Here is a 27,901-nt window from a genome sequence, read left to right on the forward strand (position 1 = left end):
CTGGATCAATGGTTCTCAAAATTTTAAATCTCAGGATGCCTTTATACTTTAAAAAAGTGTTGAGGACCCCAAAAAGCTTTTATATGGGTTATATCCACTGATATTTACTGTGTTAGACAAAGAAACCAATTCTTAAATATTAATTAAAAAATGGTAGTAAATCATTATGTATTAGCATAATTGGTTTTATTGCTGTAAAATATACATGATATAAAGCCTACCATTTTAAGCATGCAGTTCTGTGGCATAAGTAATTTAAATAAAAATGATATTTTCTAAAAGAAAAAAAGATAATGAAAGGACTAGCTTTGTTTTACATTTTTATTTACATCTATTAAACAAGTCTCTTTAATGTCTAGCTTAATAGAAGTCAGCTGGATTCTCAAGTATTTTAGCATTTAATCGGTTGTATATTACCTGTCGTGTAATCTTTGAAAAACTTCACTGTATGCTTGTGAGAGAGTAAGAGTGACAGAGACAAATTGCATTTTAGTATCAAAATAATTTTGATCTTTGAACCCTTTCAAAGTTTTGGGTACCCTCAGGGGTTCCCAGGCTACACTCTGAGAACCTCTGGGCTAGCTGATAACATTTGAGCTATCATTGAGGCCAGAAGTTCTGAGGCTGCCGTTCTTGGACAGTGAGTCAGAGATACAGAGATAAATACGACAGTAGGGGAGAAAATGAGAATGCTAAAAACTGGGAATTTAGTAGACAGACATATTTGTGGTCAAGTGCTGTTGGGATAAGGAGGGAAATTGGGAAAAGGTTTTGAGAAGAGGATGCATTTGAATTAAGCTTGAGAAGATGGGTGAGCTTTGGACCAGAGGAGAAGTTGGGGGGAGGGTGCTTATACCAGCAGGGCTTATCCCATTAGCAAGGATGAGTTTGGGGAGGTAATCGGAGTGTTTGAAAGGAAATTGAGGGAGGTGAGATTGAAAAGCCAGGTTAAGATAAGTTCCAAGAGTTTGAATCCAGGCTGAAGAGCTTGGATTTAATCCGACAGGTGAAAGAAAGTCATTGAGATTTTTTGAGTAACTCATTTAGATTACTAGCTTAATGTATTATGTAGGAGGAATTGAAGGAAAACATGAGATTTGCAATAACAGGTTAGAGAGAATAAGAGATGCAACTTCACTTTTTATTGAATGCACTTTTTTTTTTTTAGCTTCATCTCTCATCAATTGAAAAAGTGTAATATAGTCAGTTGTACCCAAGTTCCTGCTCTATCCTCGGTGTATGCTCCCCTTTTTAACCTAACTTTTGCTACTGTCTTGAGCACTTTGCACAGCTACTACCCAGTTCCCTGTACAGGGAGATGAATTGAGTGTGAAGATTTATGTCCGAGTTGAATGGAAGGATGCATTTCTCTACCAGCCTCTTTGAGGCTCACGAAGGGTCTCCAGCATCACTCTCCTGAACTGTTAAGTAGAAAGGACGCTGACCTTAGACAAGACCTGTTTGGAGATAGATTTGAGTCCTTGGGAATGTCTTTGGGCCTCAATTTTCTCATCTGTAAAATGGTGACAATAATTTTTACTTGCTTCACTAAGTTGTTAGACAAAAGAGTGATTTGTGAACACTAAAGTGCTCTGTAAATATAGGGTAGTAGGAACCTTAGCTAATGTATAATCCTCTGTATAAACACATAGATTCCTGTGTGTAAATGTTCCTACTTTCAGGGATTATGACCTTACCATAGTTTAGATGAACCTTCCAGTATCATCTTGTAATTGTATTTAGAAATTATAGTTGTTTGGGTTCAGAATGGCTGAGACTTGGTTGCTATTGAATATTTTCTTCATCTGCCCCAAGTTGGTGCGCAAGAAGCATGTGCTCTCCTGTTTCCGAGATGCTCTCTTGAGACATGCCTCCCTGGTCGTGCAGCTTGTGGCTCAGGATCAGAGAATCTGTATCCACTTCATAAGCATGCTTTTCGGTGAGATTAAAAGGGAAATTTGGTATGCATTTTGCATGTATAGCATGTATATTTACTTTGGGGTCTTGGAGAAATGGTCTTGGAAAGATAATTTAGACTTTTTATGATGTAACAGTTTAACTTATTAGCAAATTGTTTTGTCGTAATGATGAAGAAATGGTCCCTTTTCTAAAACACATGATGCATCGTATGGTAACTAGCTTTACTACAGCCAAAAGTTTAGTAAAAGTGTGAATATGAATATGGGAAATGTGTGATCTTTCAGAGTCCACTCTGGTCTTTGAAGAGGATCAGAGCCAGACTAGAGTCTGTTGACCTGGGTGTGACCCTGATTGAAATACTTTCCCTCTCCTGTGCCTGAGATGAATTAAAAGGTCCCTTCTTTTAATATAGTTATGATGTCCTATGGAAAGAGCCCTTTTCAGGGAGGAGGGGAGCTAACTCATATTGGATATTTTTTCTCTGCTAGTGGCTTTTCAGGCTTTTAACTGCCAAGTCAGTCCTTTAAGGGAGAAAGGATGATCCCCAAGGCTAAGGGAAGTCCTAGCAAAACAACTGGCAGGACAGGAATTTTACCCGAGGTCCGTTACAGACTCCAAAGCACTCAGTTTTTATGCTGTGCCACACTTGGTGTTGAGGATAGCATTTATCTGGGACATTGCTTAAAGCTACTTTTAGTCTAGAATTTTCAGTGTGCCTTTGTGAGTTTCTCTTTTAACTACTAACCATTCCCTTCTCTCCTCCCTCTACTCCAAGGGCTGTTATGTAATGTGGAAGATGGAAGTGTAATAGACCTCTGTATTGAAGGTAAGGTGAAACTATGTGTACCTAGCATTTGAAGCTGGGTATATTAGCTGGGTATATTGCAACTCTGGTTATTTGAGACCTTGATGAAATAAATGTTTCATTTTAGAGACAGATCAAGAAAACTCAATTAGTTGTCAGTCATTGATTCTGCGTTTTTTTTCTCAGGCACCTGCTCTGTGCCAAGTACTGTATCAGACATTGGGGATACGTAGATGGATAAGACATGGTTCCTGCCCTTTAAGAGTTTACAATCTGGAGGAGGGATTGGATAGTAAATAATGAGAGCTGATAAGTACTGTTACAAAGGCAGCACAAGCTGTTTTCATTACTTTCACATCGGTTAGTTGGAAGTTGTCTGCACACAGGTGATTGTTAAGGCTACAGAAGTGTGTCTGTTTACCTATAAAGCACTGAAGGAGTGGGGCACCTGGCTGGCCCAGAAGAGCATGTGACTCTTGATCTTGGGGTGGTGAGTTTGAGCCCTGTGTTGGGTGTAGAGATTACTAAAATAAATAAACTTTAAAAGGCTCAAGGAGAAAGAACACAAGAGCACTGGGATAGGAGGACTCTTGCAGAAAGAGTAAGAATTGTATCAGTGAGGGTGTAGTCAGGCAACAGAAACCACATAAGTTATTTGAACAGGAAAAAGCTTTAATATGAAGAATTATTGACTATTTAACTGAAGGCAAAAGAAAACACCGGGTTTTCACAGACGTAGGAATTTCAGAAAGCAGCTTCCACCCTCAGGGCTGAGGAAACAAAATGAGGTTGGAATTATTAAAACATAAGTTTTCTCTAAGGAGAGGATGCTGCTTGGCTGCTGCTGGGTCCATGACCATCCAACCACACGCTTAGCAGCTGTGACAGATCATAAATTAGCATGATTTGTGTATACTTCTGACCATCTCTCAGTCTAGAATGTGGAAAAACAAATGTACCACTTGAAGTTCTGACCACTGGCAGGAATGGGGAGATTTCCCGTCACCATTATGCCACTCTTGAGTGGGGCTATAATCCTAAGGCTGTCCATTGCTGGTTGGTGCCAGCATAACTTGCAAACCTTCATCAGACCCCAAGAACTTAACTGAGGTGGTAGGCACTAGATAGAGACTGCAGAGCCAGAGAGGGAAGAAGGACTTGCTCCTTCCTCGCTGTTTCCTCTTTGTTGCCTGCCTTCTTCCTGTTTCTGTGACTGTTATCCCAGAATGCTTCTTTACCTTGGAAGTGCCAGAGTCTTCCTGCAGCAGCAGCTGAGTATAGTTTTGTAGCTTTTCCCAGACGTGCAGAGCCAGTCACTTTTTCACTGCTCCTCAAACATACCAGCAGAAGCATCACAAACGATTGTATACAAGGATGAGTTTGGGGTTGAGAGGTAATAGAGGCAATTAAGGCAATTATTGGCACAGGAACTCACCCATAATTCTGTTTTCTAGTATGTGAAGGAGCAATTGTGAGGCAGGAATAAAGTAGAGATAATATAAAATAATAGTTTTCAACCTTAGCTTCACAATAGACTTACATGGGTAACTTAAAAAACATCCAGATGCTTAGGCTCTTTCTTTAGAGATTATGATTTAATTGATCTAGAGTGGGAGTTGGGCATTAGTATTTTTTTTTTTAACTTCCTGGGTGATTCTGATGTGCAGCCAGATTGTGAACTACTGATATAAAACAACGAAGAAGCCAGAAATCCTTTGATTTGGATATGTACACTTAGTTTAATTGGGGAGATAGAAAAGACTATACTGGTAATGCAAGCAAATGACTTTGAGTAGAAGGGCTATGAAAGGTGAGGTGTGGGCCAGAGGTTGTCTTGTGGTTAGTAACACTACTGTGTCTGCTCAGTCCTTATCCAGCTTACAACTCAGCTGAAGTTAGAGCAGACCGTTCATTGCCTGCTGGATGAGTGCCACAAAGAGGTCAGTAAATAGCTGTGAGTTCTTGAGTACCCCTCAGAATCCTCAGATATCAGAGCTGGGCCCACGCCTTTCTGGATCGGTGGGGAGATTGAAATACAGAGAGGGACAGGGACCTGCCTGAGGTCACTGAGTCAGTGGCAGAGCCAGAGCTAGGGCCTGCCTGGGTCCTCTGATCCTGCCCCAATACTGTTTGTATCTTCCCTCCTTCCCCTTTCCCCTCCCTCTGTGTGGTGAAGTCTCATCTTTCTGACATAATCATCCCATGGCTATTCTCTATATCCCCCTAAGTACAATACAGATTTCCTTGACCAACTTAGCAAGGAAATATATTTACTATGTCTTGGCTTAGTGTTTTTCTTTGGTTTGAATTGTATACAATATTTTATACTGAAGTCATTTGTTTTTGTCAGCATCTAAGGCAAGCACTGAGTGGATATATTTAACCTGCCTTCTTCACAGATAGTCACAGATACCATTCAATAAGCAGCTTTTGCATTGTGTTTAAGACTTAGGAATAATATCAGAATCACTTTTTATTTTATTTTTTTGCAAAAGGAAGACAAATGGGGGCACCTGGGTGGCTCAGTCAGTTAATCAAGTTACTTGATTAACTTGATTCAGTTAATCAAGAGACTCTTGATTTCAGCTCAGGTCATGATCTCAGGTTGAGCCCCCCATCAGGCTTTGTGCTGACAGCGTGGAGCCTGCTTGGGAATCTGTCTCCCTCTCTCTCTGCCCCTCTCCTGCTAGTGCTCTCTGTGTCTGTCTCTGTCTCTCTCTAAATAAATGAATAAATAAACATTAAAAAAAAAAAAGGAAGACAAATGTTCATCTTAACACCAAGAACATTTAATTATGAATTATACTAAATTGTCATATCATTATAATTACTCTGCATATGATTAATATATCAGATTGAATTTATCATCATATATGTCAATACTTATTAAGATGATTCCATTTAACCCTTTTGAGCACTTTCTGGGCTCTGTGGGCACTGTGTTAGGTGGTTTATGTGCAGTATCTCATTGAGTCCTCCTAACAACCCTATGAAATTGATACTATTATTATTTCCTACCAGAGGAGTTAAGAGTCTTACTTAAAGTGCTATAGCTGGTCAGTAGAAATGGTGAAATATATACTATTGACTCTACTTGTAAGCCATCAAGCATAGCGTCTGATGAATAGAAGGCTCAGTAATGGCCATGGTAATGATAATAATACTAATACTTTTTTTTTTTGCACTAAGCCAGAATTCTGTCTTTATGATGTTCCCAACTTTCACTCTCCCAATTTCTGGCTCTATAGAAGACAAAATATGCTAATGTTAATCCAGTTTAACAGTCATGTACTGAGCTAGGTACTGAGTACTCTGAGAGGAATCTGACTCAGTCCCTTTCCTCAAGGTCTTCCCAGTCTAATAGGGGAGATAGATACTTAGTTAAAGAAGCTGATTACTGGTTCTGGTGAGAGACACATACAATACAGGCTTTGTGTAAATAGGGCAAGATAAATTTTGTTGGGAGATCTGTCCTGATCCTAATTCATACAGTGGAGCGTGTTCATTTTCTATAGCTGTGTAACATGCCCTCCATGCGAGGCAGCCTGGCTACCCTGACCCTTCTCGGCAAGTTGGTGGATGCTATCCCTCCCCTGGCAGACAAGCTTGTAATGGAGCACAGTGAGTAACCTCTGGGGAAGAGATGCTACTACCCTTTTACCAGCTTTGATTACACTTTATATCACCATCTGGGTGGTCCACTCACTATACACACCTGGGAAGTTGTTACTTTCCTATTCTAGGCTTTCAGTTTCCCATCTGCAAAATGTACTCTATGTTGGCCAAGTTGAAAAAATTCTTGACCCTGGTCTTGAGTTATTTCACAAATTAAGTATCTACTTAATTAAGTTATGTTAACACAAATTAAGTATCTACTTATGGACCTTCCTTTGGATGGAAGGAGGAATTAATTCTGGAATACAGAGTGCTTTTTTCTATCAATAAAATGCAAGTAAATATCTCATAGAGGATTTATTCCAGGGTTAATCACTTCTCTAAACCTTGGTTTTCTCTTTTGATTAAGGGTCCAGAAATTGTTTGTTATGGGAGATTATAAAGGATTACCACTATTACTACCCTACGGGGCACAATAGTTTGGAGTTTCATATAGCAGCTGACATTGTGAGGTTTCCCTGGCCCCTTGGTTGTTTTCTGGACAGGTAATCTGATGGAACATCTGTTGAGGGGTTTAGTATACCCCAATGAGGGGGTGCGAGCTTCTGTCTGTTACCTCTATGGGAAGCTGTACTCTTCACCAGTGGCTGCTGAGATGCTTTCAGGCCATTTCCGGGAGAAGCTGTGTCCTCTCTTCCTTTCCACCCTGGATGGCGCCCAGACAAAGGAGCTACAGATCAACTGTTTGGGTAAGATATAGGACTGGAGAGAAAAGAGAGAATGCTTTTGATGTTTTGCTTGAGGACCTGAGATATTGGCTCTCTAGTGGTAGGGAAGTTTGCCTCTTTGAAAAGGGTAGAAGCCATGGGTTTAGGAGAGAAGACGGAAAGGCTGGGGGTGCCTGGGTGACTCAGTCGGTTGAGGGTCCAGCTCTTGATTTTGGCTCAGGTCATAATCTCAGCGTCTCAGTGGGATTGAGCCCTGTATTGGGCTCCGTGCTGAGTATGGAGACTGCTCAAGATTTTCTCTCTCTCTCCCTCTGTCCCTTTACCCCTCACTCGTGTGCACGCACGCATTTTCTCTCTCTCTCTCTCTCTCTCTCTCTCAAAAAAAAAAAATCTTGAAAAAGAAAAGATGCACAGACTATGATAGATGCCTATCTAAGACCCTTGCCTTTGGGGGCACCTGGGTGACTCAGGATGTTAAGCATTCGACTCTTGATTTCAGCTAAGGTAATGATCTCATGGTTCATGGGTACGAGTGCTGAGTCTTCAGTGACTCTTCACTGACAACATGGAGCCTGCTTGGGATTCTCTGTCTCCATTTCTCTCTGCCCCTCCCCCACTTGTGCATACTCTCTCTTTTAAAAAATTAAAAATAAAAAAAGAACCTTGCTTTTGCAAGGAGAAGAAGAAAGTGGGACAACAATTTTTCTGCCTCTGGTTTTTACTGCCTGCTCTGGTGTATCCTGTTTTTGCTGCCAAGTTAATCTTCACACTGCATAGCTTGCGTTTCCTGTTTCCTATTTGAAAAATCATCTATGGCTCCCTCTGGCCTCCAGGTGATGTGCAGGTTTCCTACTTGTTATTTGAGGCTCCTTAGGAGCCCCCGTGTACCCTTTCAGCCTCTTCTGCTGTTTCCTTATGTAGGTACACAAGACCCTTGAAATGCTTCCGACTAAAGAGATTTAACATTTTTGAAAAAATTTATTTCATTTATTTTGAGAGAGAGAGAGACTGAGAGAACATTCAGGGCAGGGGCAGAGAAAGAGGGAGAGAGAGAATACCAAATAGGCTCTGCGCTGTCAGCACAGAGCCCAATGTGGGGCTTGAACCTATACACTGTGAAATTATGACCTGAGCTGAAATCAAGATTCGGATGCTTAACCAACCAAGCCACCCAGGTGCCCCTCACATTTTTTTAAAGTAAGCTCCACACCCAGCATGGAGCCCAACACGGGGCTTAAACTCACGACCTGAGATCAAGACCTGAGCTGAGATCAAGAGTTAGATGCCTAAGCCGACTTCAGCTCAGGTCACGATCTCGCGGTCCGTGAGTTCGAGCCCTGCGTCGGGCTCTGGGCTGATGGCTCAGAGCCTGGAGCCTGCTTCCGATTCTGTGTCTCCCTCTCTCTGCCCCTCCCCCGTTCATGCTCTGTCTCTCTCTGTCTCAAAAATAAATAAAAAACGTTAAAAAAAAAAATTAAAAAAAAAAAAAAAGAGTTAGATGCCTAACTGACTGAGCCACCCAGGTGCCCCAGGAGCTTTCACATTTTGAACAGAGGTACTATGATTGGTAACTGGGTGAGGGCCTATTCCAAAGTAGGAGCTACAGGGAAAAGCATTGTCTATGGGTGACAACAGTTTCTTTTCACAGTTTGGGCCAAGAACTCTGTTATAAACAGTCTGTCCATACATAGTGAGTGTTCATTTTGGGCCAGGCCCTGTGTCAGGCTCATCATGAAGATGATCAAACCCAAGCTCTATTCTGAGGGAGCTCATAGTCTAGTGTGGAAGAAGGATGTGGACAATTAAAGATTAGTGTGATAAGTGTTGTCCCAGAGGTTGCATACAAGAACATGGGATTCTATTTAATATAATGTTAGAGGTCCTTGCCATAACAATGAGGCAAGAAAAAGAAATAAAAGACATTAAAATTAGGAAGGAAGAAGTAAAATGGTCTCTGCAAATGCTATCATCTTATATATAGAAAACCCTAAAAACTTCACCAAAAAACTGTTAAACCTAACAAATGAATTTAGTAAAGTTGCAGGATATAAAATCAGTTGTTTTTCTATACACTAACAGTGAATTGTCTGAAAAATAAATTAAAACAATCCCATTTATAATAGCATTAAAAATAACAAAATACTTAGGAATGTCTGGGTGACATGATGAAATTTCTAGAGGATGTCTGAGGGGCTACCTTAGGCATACTCTGGTGCCTATACTTCTCTCGCCTCACCTCCCAACCCTTTTGTTTTCTAGGTTGGCTGAGGCAGCTGCTGAAGTACGATCTCTTTGTGTCTGTAATCATGAATGAGTCTTCACTGGCGGAAAGTACGGAGGGTGTTGAGGGGCCACCAGGAAAGACCTCACTGCCTTTGGTGCTCAAAAAGGTGCTTGTCTTGTGATTTCTGGTCTATAGGTTCAATAACAAGGGAACTGGTATGGCTCCTGGGCCTTGTATCACTCCTATCTAAGATTTCTAAGGTGTTTTCTTACTGGCTCAAACAATATGCTGTTAGAGTACTCAAAGTACAGTTGACCCTTGAACAACATGGGGGCTAAGGGCCCTGATTTCCCCTGCAGTTGAAAATTCACATAGAACTTTTGACTCCCCCCCAAATTTAACTATTAATAGTCTGTTGACCAGAACCCTTACCAATAACATAACCAGTCGATTAACACATATTTTGTATGTTATATGTATTATATTCTGTATTCTTAAAATAAGCTAGAGAAAGGAAAATGTTATTAAGAAATTCATAAGGAGGTGGCAGACAGCCTCTCCTTTGCTCTCCCTTGTGGTATATTTAATAAACTTCTATCTCCTTTGGAAAAAAAATTCCTAAGGAGGAGAAAATATTTGGAGTACTGTACTGTATTTATCGAAAAAAATCTGCATGTAAGTGGACCTGTGCAGTTCAAACCCACGTTGTTCAAGGTTCAACTGTAGGTTTTATTTCAGTTGTGAATATTTATATACACACCTCCCCCTTAACATCTTGGCTGGCTGATAATGGAGAATATATGCAGCAACAGAAAGTAAGCTATCTCAGGTGTTTTAGTGATAAAACTCAAGCTTCTTAGCTTGGTACCTAGAGTCCTCTTTCTCTGGATCCTCCTTATCCCTTTAGCCTTATTAACCTATCTCTTCCACCCCACAATCCAGTGCTCCAGCCATATGTAATTTCTCCCTGGCCCTGCATATGCTGGGACATTCTGTCTTTGTGCCTGTGCATCTGCACTTCTCCTTTGCCTTTAAAGCCTTTCCCCTCTCCTTTGTCTGTTGATCCTTCAAGGCCTATAGGGTTCCTTTGTCTTCTTGGCTCCTTTAGGCAGAATGTGCCCTGTGTCATGGCTTCACTATATTGTGGTTGATCTACTGGGAGCTTCTTTAGGGCAGGACCTGAGTCTGGCTGTATCTCTGCAGTGCTCAGCACAGTGCTTGGCAGAGCTACTTGCCCTCATCTGATAGTGGGATATCATTGATTGACTAGACTGTAGGACTCCTTCTGCAGGAAAGAGGAGGGGCCCTGGTCAGAAGTGGAAAATGGACAGTTGGGGATAGAAAAGGCGGGTATTAAAAAGCCAGGGTAAACTGCTCCTCCTTATTTCCCTGGGATGCCTCTAGAAAGGTCCATGCAAGGCCTGTGAACTCTGAAGAGCAAGTTCTGTGTCTCCGAATCAAAAAATCTCAGATTGGGTTCTTTTCTGTGTTCATTTTTTTTTTTTAATTTTTTTTTTTCAACGTTTATTTATTTTTGGGAAAGAGAGACAGAGCATGAACGGGGGAGGGGCAGAGAGAGAGGGAGACACAGAATCGGAAACAGGCTCCAGGCTCTGAGCCATCAGCCCAGAGCCCGATGCGGGGCTCGAACTCATGGACCGCGAGATCGTGACCTGGCTGAAGCCGGACGCTTAACCGACTGCGCCACCCAGGCGCCCCTCTGTGTTCATTTTTTTGCTGCCATCCTGAAGTCCATGGTAACATCTGGTTAGAACATTTCATCTCAGGCTCAGCAGGACACAGGGTCTGTGTCCTCACAGTGCACCAAGGCAGCATAATGGTGGCAGGGACAGAGATTAGACAACACTTCCCTAGGGGGAGAGATAGGAATCTTGACTTAGGGGCCCTGGCCTCCACTCATATGTGGAGACTGTTCTTCTCTTGGCAACTTTGAATTATCAGTGTGTTATTTTACTACAGCAGCCAGCAAGGTTGGAACTAGGGTGAGATGAGTGAGATATTTGCCTTAGGTGTAAAATAAGGGGGTGCTAAAAACCTCAGCAATCAGGATAGTGTTTTAATGCAGTGTGTGTATGTGTGTGTGTGTGTGTGTGTGTATTTTATTTATTTTTATTTATTTATTTATTTATTTATTTAATTTTTTAATTTTTTTTAATTTTTTTAATTTTTTAATTTTTTTATGTGTGTATTTTATTTTATCTTATTTTATTTTTTTTTAATTTTTTTTTTAACGTTTATTTATTTTTGAGACAGAGAGAGACAGAGCATGAACAGGGGAGGGGCAGAGAGAGAGGGAGACACAGAATCCAAAGCAGGCTCCAGGCTCTGAGCTGTCAGTACAGAGCCCGACGCGGGGCTCGAACTCACGGACCATGAGATCATGACCTGAGCCGAAGTCGGACGCTTAACCGACTGAGCCACCCAGGCGCCCCTGTGTGTGTGTATTTTAAATCTGAGAGAGTGTGAGCCCATGAGCAGGGGAGAGGGGCAGAAAAAGAGAAAATCTTAAGCAGGCTCTGTGCTCAGTGCAGAGCCCAATGTGTGGCTTAATCCCATGACCCTGGGATCATGACCTGAGCTGAAATCAGGAGTTGGATGCTCAACCGACTGAGCCACCCAGGCTCAATTTTGTATATATTTATATATTTAAAAAAAAAAAATATATATATATATATATAGGGTTGCCTGGGTGGCTCAGTCGGTTGAGTGTCCGACTTTGGGTCAGGTCATGATCTCTCGGTTTGTGAGTTTGAGCCCCACATGAGGCTCTGTGCTGACAGCTCGGAGCCTGGAGCCTGCTTCGGATTCTGTGTCTTGTTCTCTCTCTGCCCCTCCTCTGCTCATGCTCTGTCTCTCTCTGTGTCTCAATAATAAATAAACATTAAAAAAAATTTTTTTAGGGGCGCCTGGGTGGCGCAGTCGGTTAAGCGTCCGACTTCAGCCAGGTCACGATCTCGCGGTCCGTGAGTTCGAGCCCCGCGTCGGGCTCTGGGCTGATGGCTCGGAGCCTGGAGCCTGTTTCCGATTCTGTGTCTCCCTCTCTCTCTGCCCCTCCCCCGTTCATACTCTGTCTCTCTCTGTCCCAAAAATAAATAAACGTTGAAAAAAGAAAAAAAATTTAAAAAAAAATTTTTTAAATATATATATAATTAAAATTTTTTTAATGTTTATTCATTTTTGAGAGAAGAGACAGAGACAGAGCATTAAGTGGGAGAGAGGCAGACACAGAGAGAGACACAGAACTCAGTGTAGGCTCCAGGCTCCTCGCTGTCAGCACAGAGTCCAAAGTGGGGCTAGAACTCACGAATGGCGAGATCATGACCTGAGCCAAAGTTGGATGCTTAACCTTGACTGAGCCACCCAGGTGCCCTGTATGTATGTATGTGTGTGTGTGTGTGTGTGTATATATATATATATATATTTTTTTTTAATGTATATTTATTTATTTTTTTGAGAGAGAGAGCATGAGCAGAGGAGGGGCAGAGAGAGAGGGAGAGAGAGGATCCGAAGCGGGCTCTGCACTGAGAGCAACAAGCCTGATATGGGGCTCAAACTCACAAACCATGGGATCATGACCTGAGCTGAAGTCGGATACTCAACTGACTGAGCCACCCAGGTGCCCCTGCAATATTTTTTTAAAAATCAAAGTTAATGCAAAAAAAAAAAAAAAAAGTTAATGCATAGTGAACAAAATACCAAAATTTTAAATAAAGATAAGATCAACACATATCCTTTTATCTCTGTTCTGGCATATTTGTCAGAGTCTAATGCTATTCCTTCCTGATTTTGGCTGGTAATCAACTTATTCTCCCTTAATTCAGATCCCTAGGAATATATTGTCAATGTTTGTGTCTCTTCTGTTGCAATGTTGATCCATTCATTTAGTCAAATATATACTGAGCACTAATATGAGGTGTTAGTTACTGTGTTAGGCACTGGGAATATCATGGTATGTAAACAGACAAGTTCCTTGCCTTTGCATGGTCTCCTGGGGAAAGCAGGTAATAAACAAGCAAATGAACAAGCAAAATATTCTAGTTTTGCTATAAAGAAAACAAAGAGGAGATGAGATAGTAGTGAGGAAGGCCAGCTATAGGTTGAGTGGTAGGCAGGGCCTCTCTGAAGGGTTGACACTTGAGCTGATGCTTGAAGATTTCAAGTCAGCCAGTGATCAATTATACCTCAATGAGGCTGAAAATAAGTAAATTAAGAAAGTAAGTAAGCTAGTGATATGAAGAGTGGGCAGAAAAGTATGTCAGGCAGAGGGAACAGCAAATAAAGGCTAGAGGAAGAGAGATGCCTGATGTGTTCTAGGAGCAGATGGAGGCCAATGGGATGGATGGTGGGTGGAATGTGATGTGGCCCAAGATGAATTTACACTTGATCTTAGCCAAAAGGCCAAGAAGTGATAGCCTAAGATGAGTCTAGAGATTAAACAGGAAAAATCATAGTCCTGATGGGTCACAGTAAATAATTAGGATCTTTTTAAATATAGATGTTCATAATTAATTTTGTTTATGATGAAAAATAGGTTTGGAGTGTTTTCTTTCTCAACACAATAAGGAACATGCACTTTAAGCCAAGAATTGTTGTTTTTGCTTAGCAGTTAAATACCATTTTTCTTTTTTTTAAAAATTATTTATTTTTTAATGTTTTTTACCTTTGAGAGAGAGAGAGAGAGAGAGAGCGAGAGCGAGAGAGAGAGAGAGCATGAATGGGGAAGGGGCAGAGAGAGACACACACACAGACACACACACACACACACACACAGAATCTGAAGCAGGCTCCAGGCTCTGAGCTGTCAGCTTTGAGATCATGACCTGAGCCGAAGTTGGACGCCTAACTGACTGAACTCCTAATATCATTAGGAACTCCCAGGTGCTCCTAAATATCATTTTTTTTAAGGTAAGTTTTTTTTTTTTTTTTTTTTTTACATTTTAACAGCTCTGAAATTGGGAGACATTTTACCATCAGTGCTGTGTTATAGCTTAATAGTAGCTCTTTTACTCTTAGTGGTATATAAAATAATGGTTTACATTACATCAGTAGCATTTTAAGATACATGTCATTTCCTTTTTTTTTTTTTTTTAATTTTTTTTTTTCAACGTTTATTTATTTTTGGGACAGAGAGAGACAGAGCATGAACGGGAGAGGGGCAGAGAGAGAGGGAGACACAGAATCGGAAACAGGCTCCAGGCTCTGAGCCATCAGCCCAGAGCCTGACGCGGGGCTCGAACTCACGGACCGCGAGATCGTGACCTGGCTGAAGTCGGACGCTTAACCGACTGCGCCACCCAGGCGCCCCGATACATGTCATTTCCTATATAAAATAGAAGATAAAGATTAATGCTGTATAGAAACCCCTTTGCATACTAATAGAAAAGCTGATCATGTGTCCATATTCAAGCCTGACATAACTGAGATAGGTTTAAGCTTGCAGTCCTCAGATGCCTCTCTACCAGATATGAATGTGACTTGGTCGTTTTCCTTTGCAACTCTAAAACCAGGCACACCCTCCTTTGTGGCTCATGATATATGTTCTACTCATCATTTTCCCCTAGAATTCCAGTTTCTCCTACACTTAAAATCTGGGAGCACCTGGCTGGCTTAGTCAGGGGAGCATGTGATCTTGATCTCTGGGTCTTGAGTTTGAGCCCTAGGTGGCGTATAGAGACTACTTAATAAATAAAACTTAAAAGAAATATGTAGTTGCAATTAACCCTTTCCTTGATTTCTGAAAGTGCTATAGGACTTCTGATAGCTATGGTGTCCAGTAGGAGTTTGGAAATTCATTGAAATGTTTTGAGTAGTGGAATAATCTGATCTAAAATTTGATGGAGGAGGCATCTCTGTTGTAGGAGGATGCCTAAATTTGGATGTGGCTGACGTAAGTTTCTGCCTTACCTTTTCCACTTACTAGCTATGTGGCCTGGAATAAGTGACTTAACCTCCATGAGCTTTAATTCCTTCCTCTGTGTGTTGAGAGTCTCCAAGACCACCCCCAGGTTCAATGATTCACTAGGAGGGCTCACAGGATTCAGTAAATAGTCCTACTCATACCTCTTATTTATTACAGTGAAAGAATACAAAGCAAAATTGGCAAAGAGAAAAGCTGTGTGGGGTGAAATCTGGGGACAACCAGGCACAAGCTTTTAAGAGTCCTCTCCAAGTGGAGTCAGACAAAGATGCACTTTATTCCTTCAGCAATCAACTGTGGCAACACATGTGATTTGTTGCCTGGCAGAGAAGCTTATTAGAGTCTCAGTGCCCAAGATTTTTATTGTGGGCAGACTGATCATGTAGGCATCCTCTGCCTAGTACAACCAAAGTTGTACAGACTCCCAGGAGGAAAAGCAGGTATTCAGCATAAACTACATTGTTTGTACAAATAGTTTAGTCACAGAGAGTCAATATTAATGGTTCAGGGAGTGGTGGGAGCCCTCCTAAAATCCAACTTCCCAAACCCAGTCAGTGTTCAACCTTATAGACAGGCCTTTCTAAGGATAACAGTCTCAGGCCTGCTATGTTGGTTCCTTTCAGCACACCCTGTAGAGTGAGGTTCATAGTAGAACTTTCCGCTGGTATGTTTCAGGCTTGTTGCAAGCATCAAAACCAGATGAGGGCTGTGAAAGTACTTCTGTTAATGAAGGCCCAAACCCTTCCTGGTGACAGTTTTAGTGTTCTTTGATGCCATTTTGTTCTTTTGTTCTGTTTCTCACCTACTGTTCTTCAGGCAGACTCTTTTCCATAATCTAGAATTGCTCTCCCTGAGTACCATCCTTGTGCCTGATGCCATCTAGTGCAGGAGGGATTCAGAGAGGAATTGGGCTCTTGCCCTGTGGCACTCAGGCTGCTACCCTCTACCTGTCAGTGGTGTGACTGCAGCACTTTTTGCTGCCTGTTTCTCCAGCTTCTCCTCTCTAGAGATGAGACTCTGCAGGTGGCCAGTGCCCACTGTATAACTGCGGTGCTGGTCCACTCTCCAGCGAAGCATGCCCCAGCCTTCATCCATGCCGACATCCCAGGTAGGGAGCTCCATCTAATCTCCTCTGAGGGCCCCGGGGTTCTGACTGGAGACCCTTGAGTCACACAGCGGTAGCTGTGCTATTGGGGTTCTTTGATAATACATTCTGGAGGGATGGGCTGGTGGCAGGCTCAGTTGTACAGGACAGACTCTAGGAAGTAGGCCTCATAAAGTGAATCCTCTTGCGACGGACCTCTTAGATGACCTTGAGCAATTTGTTACTGATCTTTGTCATTTATTTGACCATCTAGGAAAAAGCACCTAGTGCAAGGTGGTGGAAAGACCTGTGGACAGGAAGGCAAAGGGAACTAATGTTTCTTGAGGGCTTGTCATGACCAGGAAGTATGCCCTGAGGTGCACTGTAAGTGCGGCCACGTTCAGGTTCTCATCTCTGCTGTTTTATGGATAAGGAAATTGAGGATCAGAGAAGGGAAATGACTGGTGTAAATTTATAAGACTAGTCACTGACAGAGAAGGGATATGAAATCAAGCCTCTCTGGCTTTAAAAACTTTTCTCTGCATCCTGCTATTACCCATCCTGAATTCCAGTCCCACCTCTACCACTAACAGTACCTCTCTCTGGGTCTCAGTTACCTCATCTTTTAAAAAGATGAGGTTAGATCCTAACCCTGAGGTTATTTTCCAGGCTTATCTGTGAATTCATGATCATGTCTCATGGAGAGGGTGTGTAAAGAGATGAAGTAATAGGTGTGAGATGCTGAACGAATCCATGGCCCTAGCTTTAGTTAATGGATCGTGATCACGCAATGGTCATCCATTGTTTTCTCCCCTCTTCTGGCCAGAGTTCCTCTTTGAGCACCTTTCCTCTTCCAGCGAAGTGCTCGTCTGGTTCAGCTATAACTGCTTGATACTTCTGGCGGAAGAGCCCCTCTTCTTTTCCAAGTGCCACACGGTGTATGGTGAGTGATGGGAATCCTCCACGAGCTCTGGGTAGGGTGGTCAGCACTTTGAAGTTGGGTAGTAGTGAAAATGATGGGGGGCTAGCCTATACCTTGGAGGGATGGCTGGGTCTGGTCATCTCTATTAGCCCAAACTCATTACCAGATTCCATATGGAAGCAATGATATCCAGACAGTTCCCCTCACAGATTGACAGAAGTATCTATGTTTGGCGAGAAAAAGGCACTCCTATTAGCTGCTGAATGAATTCCAATTGTGCCTTAAGAACAACTTTACTCAGCCTTGGATTCAGTCCTTTTCTGTCCATCTAGTTAATCCCTAAGTTTGGCTGATTCAGCCTTTCAAGTTTTCTTGAAACTGTCCCTTCCTTTTCCTTTTTGGTGATACCTTCTTTGTCAGGGACTTTTTTTTTTTTTTTAATGTGTATTTATTTTTGAGAGACAGAGAGACAGAGAACAAGTTGGGGAGGGGCAGAGAGAGAGGGAGATACAGAATCCGAAGCAGGCTCCAGGCTCTGAGCTGTCAGCACAGAGCCCGACCCGGAACTCGAACCTGTGAAATGTGAAATTATGACCTGAGCGGAAGTTAGACACTTAACCAACTGAGCCACCCAGGCGCCTCTTGTCTGGGACTTTTTATATCCTGTCTGGATTTTTAGGCAGGGCACATTCAGTCATTCATTTTATATTCTGTGTTCCTGTTCTATTCCTGGCACCAGGCTAGGACCTAGAGATTTAGGGATACATATAATGTGGTCCCTGTCCTCTGGAAGGGGAGAGAGATATAAACAAGCTGATTAGGGCTCTGCTAGAGGAAAATACAGGGGATATGGGAGCTCAGTGGAGGCCCACAGCTCTGCCTGAGGCCCACAGCTCTGACTTGACTTTTGAGAAAGAATAGGAGTGTGTCTAGTAGAAAAGGCACAACTTGGTCAGTAGACGTTCACTGAATACCTCGAGTACCAGGGCCCGTGCTATGGCTTGTGCTGGGTTTCAGGGAGACAGAGATGAATCAGATAAGGGCCCGCCCTCAAAGATCTCACAGTCCCATCCCATCAGTTCAACCTTGTCAGGGCCTCTCCATGAGGGGTCACCAGCAAAAATGTGCTACCCAGAACCTCTTACTTCTCCTGGGCAGGCATTGAAGAAACTACCAACTACTGATCCTTGGCCTCTGCCATGTCATTTTGAAATAGGGATTGAGTCAGTGGTGAGGAGCCTACAGGGAAGCCTGCGGATGAACAACACAGAGCTACATAAGGAGGGCCTGCTGCTTTTTGCTGAGATCCTCACTCGGTGAGCAAAGTGATGTGAAATTGACCTGTAGGAGCCAGACTGGAGAAGGAAAGAAGGTGGAGTCAGTGATAGGCATTCACTTACTCATTGCTCATTTACCATTTCTTAGGCAGCCTGAGGAGATCAAACTGTTCACAAGTTCAACCATGTGTAGAGATGCTGGCCGTGCCCTCCAAGAGGCAGTAAATAGCCCTGTGCTGGAAGTGGCTGCTGAGGCAGTGAAGGCCATTTCTGCCTTTCTGAGGTGAGAGACCCAGGTGGGCTGAACTTTCTACCTCTGCGTGTCCCGCAGGCCAGGTCAAGTCAGGGAAGCTTCTGGGAGGTACTTGTCCTTTGGGTCAGGGAATCAATCAATCTTCTCTTCCTTCCTTCCTTCCTTCCTTCCTTCCTTCCTTCCTTCCTTCCTTCCTTCCTTCCTTCCTTCTTTCCTTCCTTCCTTCCTTCTTTCCTTCCTTCCTTCCTTCCTTCCTTCCTTTCTTCCTTCCTTCCTTCCTTCCTTCCCATTTATTTATGTATTTCAATAAAATATATATATATGTATATATATATATATTTTTTTTTTTCCCCAGGAATAGACTTTAGTGATTCATCACTTATATTTAACACCCAGTGCTCTTCCCAACCAATGTCCCCCTTAATGCCCCTGACCCCTTTAGCGCTTCCCCCCACCTAACACCCCACCAGCAACCTTCAGTTTGTTCTCTGTATTTAGGAGTCTGTTATGGTTTGTCTCCCTCTCTGTTTTTATATTATTTTTACTTCCTTTCCTATATATTCATCTATTATGTATCTTAAATCCCACATATGAGTGAAATCATATGATATTTATCTTCTTCTGACTGACTTATTTCACTTAGCATAATACACTCTAGTTCCATCCACGTTGTTGCAAATGGCAAGATTTCATTTTTTTTTCATCGCTGAGTAATATTCCATTAAATATATATACCACATCTTTTTTATCCATTCATCAGTTGATGGACATTTGGGCTCTTTCCATACTTTGGCTATTGTTGATAGTGCTGCTATAAACATTGGGGTGCATGTGCCCCTTCGAATCAGCATTTTTGTGTCCTTTGAATAATTATCTAGTAGTGCAGTTGCTGGGTTGTAGGATAGTTCTATTTTTAACTTTTTGAGGAACCTCCATACTTTTTTCCAGTGTGGCTGCACCAGTTTGCATTCCCACAAGCAGTGCAAAAGGGTTCCCCTTTCTCCGCATTCTCGCCAACATCTGTTGTTGCCTGAGTTGTTAATTTTAACCATTCTGACAGGTGTGAGTTGGTATCTCATTGTAGTTTTGATTTGTATTTCCCTGATGATGGATGATGTTGACCATTTTTTCATGTGTCTGCTAGCCTTCTGGATGTCTTCTTTGGAAAAGTATCCATTCATGTCTTTTGCCCATTTCATTAGTTTTTTTTTTTTTTTTTTTTTTTGGGTGTTGAGTTTGATAAGTTCTTTATCTTATATGTCATTTGCAAATATCTTCTCCCATTCCATCGGTTGCCTTTTAGTTTTGCTGATTGTTTCCTTTGCTGTGCAGAAGCTTTTTATCTTGATGAGGTCCCAATAGTTCACTTTTGCTTTTGTTTCCCTTGCCTCCGGAGACATGTCAAGTAAGAAGTTGCTGTGGCCGAGGTCAGAGGTTGTTGCCTGTTCTCTCCTCTAGGATTTTGATGGCTTCCTGTCTTACGTTTAGGTCTTTCATACATCTTGAGTTTATTTTGTGTATGGTGTAAGAAAGTGGTTCCAGGTTCATTCTTTTGTATGTTGCTGTCCAGTTTCCCAGCACCATTTGCTGAAGAGGCTTTTTTCCTTGGATATTCTTTCCTGCTTTGTCAAAGAGTAGTTGGCCATATGTTTGTGGGTCGATTTCTGGGTTCTCTATTCTGTTCCATTGATCTATGTGTCTGTTTTTGTGCCAGTACCATACTGTCTTGATGATTACAGCTTTGTAATATAACAAGAAGTCTGGAATTGTGATGCCTCTTGCTTTGGTTTTCTTTTTCAAGATTGCTTTGGCTATTCGGGGTCTTTTCTGGTTCCATACAAATTTTAGGATTGTTTTTTCCAGCTGTGTGAAGAATGCTGGTGTTATTTTGATAGGGATTGCATTGAATATGTAGATTGCTTTGGGTAGTGTTGACATTTTAACAATATTTGTTCTTCCAATCCATGAGCATGGAATGTTTTTCCATTTTTTTGTGTGTCATCTTCAATTTCTTTAATAAGCTTTCTATAGTTTTTAGTATATATATTTTTCACCTCTTTGGTTAGGTTTTATTCCTAGGTATTTTATGGTTTTTGGTGCAAGGGAAATTTTCATGAATTTTTTCTTTCCAGTACGTTATTTACTCTGTTCTCTCTTTCTGGAACTGCCATTCCAATGTTGGACATTCTGGATGGGTCCTTTAATTTTCTTTGTTTTCTGAAAGCTTTTCTTTTTTTTTTTTCATTATGCACTAGTTTCTGGGAAATTTTATTGACTTTATGTTTCTTGAAAAATTTTTTTAATGTTTATTTTTGAAAAAGTGAGAGAAAGCGTGAGCGGGGGAGGAGCAGAGAGAGATGCACACACAGAATCTGAAGCAGGCTCCAGGCTCTAAGCTGTCAGCCCAGAGCCTGATGCAGGGCTCGAACTCACGAGCTGTGAGATCATGACCTGAGCTGAAGTCAGACACTCAACCGACTGAGCCACCCAGGTGTCCCAATTGACTTTATCTTTCAGCCCTTCATTTGTGTGTTTTATTTCTGCTTTCATATTTAATTTGGAAGAGTTCTTTCCAATTCTCTGCATTTTTTTAAATTTTAAAAATGTTTATTTATTTATTTTGAGAGAAAGAGAGCACATGAGTGAGGGAGGGTCAGAGAGAGAGGAAGAGAGAGAGAATCCCAAGCAGACTTCGTGCTGTCAGCACAGAGCCTGATGTGGTGTTTGGACCCACAAACCATGAGGTCATGATCTGAGCTGAAATCAAGATCAGATGCTTAACCAACTGAGCCACCCAGGTACCCCTTCATTTTTTTTTAAGTAAGCTCTATGCCCAATGTGGGGTTTGAACTCATGACCCTGAGATCAAGAATCGCATACTCCACTGAGCCAGCCAGACACCCCATCTGCATGTCTTTACATAGCATTTTATTCTATTTATTTCATGGATGTAATTTTTTAAAACTTTTAGTCAAGATTTTTCTCCTACTTCCTTTCTACTAATTGTTATTTTTGCCTAAAATGTTCTTCCCTAAAATCTTTGCATGAGTGGCTTCTTCCCATTATCATTCAGGTCGCATTCAGAGCATCCTTCCCTAACTAATCCATTAGGCTGTTATATAGCACCTATCAAACACTTGATGTTCTTGTTTATTCTTTTGTTTTGTGTCTCTCCTCATTATAATAATAATCTCCAAAAGATCAGGGACCATGTCAGTTTTTCTACTACTATAAGCCTCATTTCTGGAAGATAGTGTATAAATGAAGGATGTCAAAATAGATGGTAAGACTAAGAGATCTTAGGGTCAGGATGGAAATTATAACTTAGAAAGATGCTGGATATCTTGAAAAAAAAGTAATGGAGGAAACTTGAATAAATTCTGTTTCCATGTTTTCCCTTCTAAAACTCTAACAAAGTAATATATTCAAATAATAAAAAATAAAATATACAGGTATATAATGGAAAAGAACAGTCTCCTGTCCCCACTTCCTAAAGGAAACTAACTTTAATTCATTTTGGTTTTAATTCTGGTGATTATCTCCCTACATCTAAACAACATGCTTATAATGGTGCTACTTTGTCAATTTAGGACATTATTCATTGAATCACCAGTAAGAAAGACCAAGATTTAGTTCATGTTATTTTGTCTTCTCTACATTTCCTTGGCATTTTTGCCAACATAATATTTTATGTTTTCAAACCTTTAAATAGTATACTTAAAACTTGTATTTCTTGTTCCCTCAACTTGAAGAGCTTTCTCTTGACTCCCCACTTGGTTAGCTGAGTATATTAGCGTACAACTTTTCCTTTCTCCTCTCCTCTCTACCTTCTACTTCTCAATGTCAGCCAGCTGTACCTTTAATTTTACATGGTAAAGGTTAATATTTATAGTCTCTTTGTGACTATATTGAAGTCTTTGTGATTTGACTCTAGGTTGGTTCTAAAAATGGAAGCAAAAAATGACATTTATATTACAATGACTTCAGTCTGTCTCTTTTCCCCTTTGTCCTTCCCTGGATTTGAATCTCTAAATCTGGGGCATGAATCTCAGTGAGGGTGAGATGAGAAACCAATAGAGTAACAAAGGTACAGAATAAGAGCAGTGTCAATTAGAGGTGTTCATGCAGAACTGGAGGTCTCCCAGGAGGCTAGCGTTATAGGGGACTGGTAGCTCCTTTCAGGCAGGAGGTGGATGATGAGGGAGATTTAGATTTGTGGAAGGACCATGTGGGTAGGGAAGTATAGGGATTACTTAGGGTACAGTAGCTAGTCTAGCTAGCAGGTTGTGTGAAGGGAGTAGTGCGTGAAGAAGCTGGGAAAGCTGAGTAGGTCAGAATTGTGGAGAGTGCTAGGTAGGAGGTGGTTATTAATCCTAAGATGATTTTACTTTTCATGTTAGTTTCCTAGAAGGTTTACTGAGGTGTTCCCTCTGAGGGAGAGTGTGGTTCAGTGGGTCTCTGGGAAGCACAACTGGAAGGAGGAATGAGGAGGGAGAATTGCTGAAAAGAATTTAAAGATGGCAGAACTAGGGATTGACAATCAGTGTAGGGTAGAAGCTTAGAGCTCCTAGAAGTGAAGAAAAAAAGGGAAATCAAGCCTTAACTGTATGCAGTGGACTGAGTGCCTGTTAGAAAGCCCAACAGATTACTGTCAGTGTTCAAAAAAGGGCCACGGCTGAAGGTTAACATAGGTTTCTCCTGAGTTACCGTGCTGGTTTGAATAGCACCCCTCTAAAATTCATGCTCACCCATAACCTCTGAATGTGACCTTATTTGGGAATAGGGCCTTTGATTGAATTAAAATGAGGTCACACAGTACAGGCTCCTAAATCCAAAGACTGGTGCCCTTATAAAGAGAGGGAGATTCGGACATATAGTAACAGTCACACACAGAGGGAAGGTACCCATGTGAAGGAGACATAGAAATGTAACTTCGGCTGTGAGCCAAAGGATGACAAAGATTGCTGGCAACCATCAGCAGCTGAGGGGGCAAGGCAGGATTCTTCCCTGGAGCCCTTAGAGGGAACCGACGCCTTGATTTTGGACTTCTGGTCCCTAGAACTATGAGAGCACAAGTTTCTGTTGTTTTAAGCCATGTAGTTCGTGGCAATTTGTTACAGCATCCCTAGGCAACAAATGCAGCTACCTTATACCCTGTCAAGTAATCATTCATTCATTTAACATCTTTTTTAAAATTTATCATCAGTTTATAATGCATCTAGCTCTGTTTAGGTAGCTGGACTCTGGCCTCTTAGAGCTTACAATTAGACTAGTCAATGACTCTTGCCTTCCTGAATCTATGGAATATGAAGGTTCAAATGGACCCTAAGTGTTACTTTCTATATTTATCCCATACTCACAATGATTGAATCTCCAAAAGTAGTTTCTAGTTTTTGCTTATAGTTTCTAAGAATGGGGAGTCACTCCTCCTAGATTTTCCCCTTTACCTCTATAGAGTTTGACTCTTAGAACATTCTTCCCTATTCTGAAATAAAGTCTGAGTCCTGATAACATTTACCTGTTGATTGTGGTTTTCCTTATCAAGGTAACAGAGCAAATTTGATCTCTCTTCTCCAAGAGAGCTTATCACTAAGTTGAGGACAGTGGCCATATACATCTCTTGATGCACCTTCAGTTCTAGATAGTACTTCTTCACCAGGAGGTTCTTCTCTGTGAGAAAACCCTGTCTACTTAATAACAACAGTAATAGTCATAGCTGCCATTTATAAGGGCTTACTATCTATCAAGCATCATTCTAAGTGCTTTATCTAATTTGATCCTTAAAATAATTTTATGAGGAAAGTACTATGATCTCTCATTTAATAGATGAGAAAACTGAGGGTTAGGGAGGATGAGGAATCTGCACAAAGTCATGCAGCTAGACAAGTGTTGGAACAAGTATTTTTATCAGATCAAATCCTGGACCCATCACACTGCCCCCCGCCCCCTTGCCTGAGAACCTGAGGGTATCTTGGACTGCCTTTACCTTACCCTAAGCCTGCCTTTGTCTCTATGGCTGCAGGAAGGACCACCAGAGTGCTCTCCCTGTGCAGTATAGGGAACTGCGGGCCTTGCTTGAAGCCATGCTGAACCGGTGTGCAGATTTTTCCCAGACTCCACTGAACAGGAGGCCCCTGGTCAGTACACTGCATGCAGCTTGTTCCTTCTGAAGATCATTCTATAATGTGTTTTAAGAAGATAATTGCCTTACCTTTTTATGACTCTTTGTAGCTTTTTCTCATGCACACATATCTATAATGAGATTTTTTTTTCCCCTCACTGCAGAGCTTTAAAGCTTAATAACTGCTATCCTCGTTTTTAAAGATTTGGAAACTGAAGCCACAGGATTAAATAATTTTTCTCTAAGGTCCAAAATTAGCAAGTACCTGAATTTGGATAGTAAATCCCAGGGTATTTGTACCCAAACCTACTACACTATACCACTTTGTCTTTTATATCATCCAAGCAGTTATGGTAAACGTGCTCACAAAATTATTTAAGGGTGGATTCACTAGAATCTTAGAAAGAATCTGACTGATATGCAGTGTATTGCAATTATTGGCTTTTAATGGTTCATGGACTGAACATAGCAGAAAGGATATACAGTTAATGTGAATGCTGGTTATGTCTTTCAAAATTAACTTTGAAAACTAAGCTTTGCATACGTGAAGGGGTGGGAGTTTCATGTGTGTTGGAGCAACTGATATGGGTATTATAGCCAGTTAGACTAATGTCCAACAGCCTGTGACAGCTTATATATATATATATATATATATATGTATATATACTCTCTCTCAGCTTATATATATATATATATGTATATATACTCTCAGCTTATATATATATATATATGTATATATACTCTCTCTATATATATATATAAAATATGTATATATATATAATAGAATATATATATAATAGAACATGTGTGTGTGTATGTATATATATATGTACATATATATGTACATATACATGTATATGTATATGTATATATGTATATATGTATATATATATATATATATATATATATATATACACACACACACAGATAAAATAGAACAGGAGCCAGTCCTGTGGTTCACAGGAGGACAGATGGTTAATGTTCCCTCTTCTACCATTTTTAAAAGAGCTATTAGGCGACTAGATTTGTGAGGATATAATCAAGATGCCCTGGAAAGTGTTAGGTGTGTGGGAATGCCAGACTCCAGCATGAGAGGAAGAGGTCTATAGTCCTCTAAGCACAGATTGAGACACAGAGTAGGTTCTTGACTAACAGTGCCCACCTCTCCTTCTCACCTCAGGGCCATGCCTCCAGTAGAGATTCGAACAAGGCCATTCTGCGAAGGGGAAAGTTCCTCCTGAGCACTCTGGAGGGATTTAGAAATGCCTGCAGGTGAGGGACGCTCTGTGGTCTGAGGCAGTATTATAGAGGGTGGGAGTGGAAAAGAGTCAGATGAAGGATGAAATTCTAGAAGCAACACTTGATTTCTGATGCTTTGCTGCATAGTGAGAAGACTTTGGCTGGGGCAGAGGTTGGAGATGTGTGTATGTGGAGGGGTGTGTAGAGGTGATTTGAGGAAGAGGAGCAGGAGTAGGAGACTTCTAAAGATTCCCTCCTGGTGAAGTTTTTGTTACTATACAATGAGTCTCCTTGTACGTGAGACTCATGAATGTGTCTCATTTGGCTTTGTTCTTCTTCCCAAATAACGAAGCCCTGTAGGTGTTTGCTGAATGCCGGTTGGACTAATTTAGTTCATATTAACAAAATTTGTCATATCTACTCTATGTCAGGCCTGTGGCTAGACAGTGGGAGTAGACAGATAAATCAGATTGCCCTCTGCCCACAAGGACCTCACGGTGTCTTGGGGAAGAGGCAGTTTTGCATATACATATATATATGTGGAATTCATTAGGTTGTCACAATGTGGGGAAGGCATTCCTGGTAGAGAGAGCAGCATATATAAAGGGAAAGAGATATAAAACAGCAAGTAGCATGGTATGTTCAGGGAAGTACATGTGATAAGGTAGAAGAATCATGTATTATGAGAGAGGGGGTGGGGAGCACAAAACTGGAGAGGCATCCAAGGACCAGGTCCTCCCTCATTGAGTCCTCTTAAATTTTCTCCAGATCTGCTGATGGGGATACTTTCCTTGGACCCTGAGCTCAGGCGTCCCTCTGAGAGGATGCTTCTAACCTTTATGTTGTATAGGTAGTATGGATATGCTCACACATTGATTTCTTAGGTTGGCTATGGAATTCCAGAGCGAGCCTTCAGCCCACGAGAATCCATTCACAGCTCCTGGAGCCGAAAAGGAAGACACTTTGGAGGCATTCTCAGAATTTCTTCTCAGTGCCTGTGACTCCCTTTGTATCCCCATGGTGATGGTGGGTTCCTCTGGGACACACATAGCATGAAGTTTGTAGAGGAGAATGTGAGGTTGAGCCAAGCCGAGAGACATAAGGCAGCGAGTACTCAACCAGACCTTCGGAGGGTCTCAGTAGTACTGTTCCTCAGCCAGTTTTCCTTTTCTTAAAAAAAAAAGAAAACAAAGCGTGGGGCACCTGGCTGTCTCATTTAGTGGAGAGTGTGATTCTTGGTCTTGGGGTTATGGGTTTGAGCCCCCCATTGGGTGTAGTGATTATTTAAAAATTTTTTTGGGGCGCCTGGGTGGCGCAGTCGGTTAAGCGTCCGACTTCAGCCAGGTCACGATCTCGCGGTCCGGGAGTTCGAGCCCCGCGTCAGGCTCTGGGCTGATGGCTCAGAGCCTGGAGCCTGTTTCCGATTCTGTGTCTCCCTCTCTCTCTGCCCCTCCCCCGTTCATGCTCTGTCTCTCTCTGTCCCAAAAATAAATAAACATTGAAAAAAAAAATTAAAAAAAAAATTTTTTTTTTAAATCTTAACCACCCCCCACCAAAAACCCAAGATGTAGTGTTTCATTGTAAACCAACAGATGCCTCTTAAGTAAAGTATAAAGCAGTAACAATAAAATAAATAGGTAGTGTTTATGGAGTGATAAATGCTTCGTATTCATTACCTAATTTGATCATCCTAATGACTGTGTGAGATGGGTGCTATAATATCCCCAAGTGAAAGATGAGGTTGTCTTGTTACAACAGTTGCAAAGCAAGTGCAC

General features: G+C 41.5%; 1 protein-coding gene across 2 annotated transcripts in view; it reads left to right on the forward strand.

Moving 5' to 3' along the window:
* Nucleotides 1–27,901, forward strand: part of MEI1 (meiotic double-stranded break formation protein 1) — a 79,129-nt gene that overhangs the window by 938 nt on the left and 50,290 nt on the right. The window contains exons 2-14 of one of the 2 annotated variants that reach the window (XM_045464627.1): nucleotides 1,816–1,939; nucleotides 2,696–2,746; nucleotides 4,592–4,665; nucleotides 6,241–6,346; nucleotides 6,886–7,089; nucleotides 9,328–9,458; nucleotides 16,224–16,338; nucleotides 17,141–17,257; nucleotides 18,453–18,552; nucleotides 18,662–18,796; nucleotides 24,789–24,903; nucleotides 26,068–26,159; nucleotides 27,011–27,152. In XM_045464627.1, the coding sequence (XP_045320583.1) occupies nucleotides 1,816–1,939; nucleotides 2,696–2,746; nucleotides 4,592–4,665; nucleotides 6,241–6,346; nucleotides 6,886–7,089; nucleotides 9,328–9,458; nucleotides 16,224–16,338; nucleotides 17,141–17,257; nucleotides 18,453–18,552; nucleotides 18,662–18,796; nucleotides 24,789–24,903; nucleotides 26,068–26,159; nucleotides 27,011–27,152 (1,506 nt within the window). The remainder of the gene's footprint in view (nucleotides 1–1,815; nucleotides 1,940–2,695; nucleotides 2,747–4,591; nucleotides 4,666–6,240; nucleotides 6,347–6,885; nucleotides 7,090–9,327; nucleotides 9,459–16,223; nucleotides 16,339–17,140; nucleotides 17,258–18,452; nucleotides 18,553–18,661; nucleotides 18,797–24,788; nucleotides 24,904–26,067; nucleotides 26,160–27,010; nucleotides 27,153–27,901) is intronic. The other variant, XM_045464628.1, reaches the window with a different exon arrangement.

Source organism: Leopardus geoffroyi, chromosome B4 (assembly GCF_018350155.1).
Source record: "Leopardus geoffroyi isolate Oge1 chromosome B4, O.geoffroyi_Oge1_pat1.0, whole genome shotgun sequence".
Taxonomy (NCBI): domain Eukaryota; kingdom Metazoa; phylum Chordata; class Mammalia; order Carnivora; family Felidae; genus Leopardus; species Leopardus geoffroyi.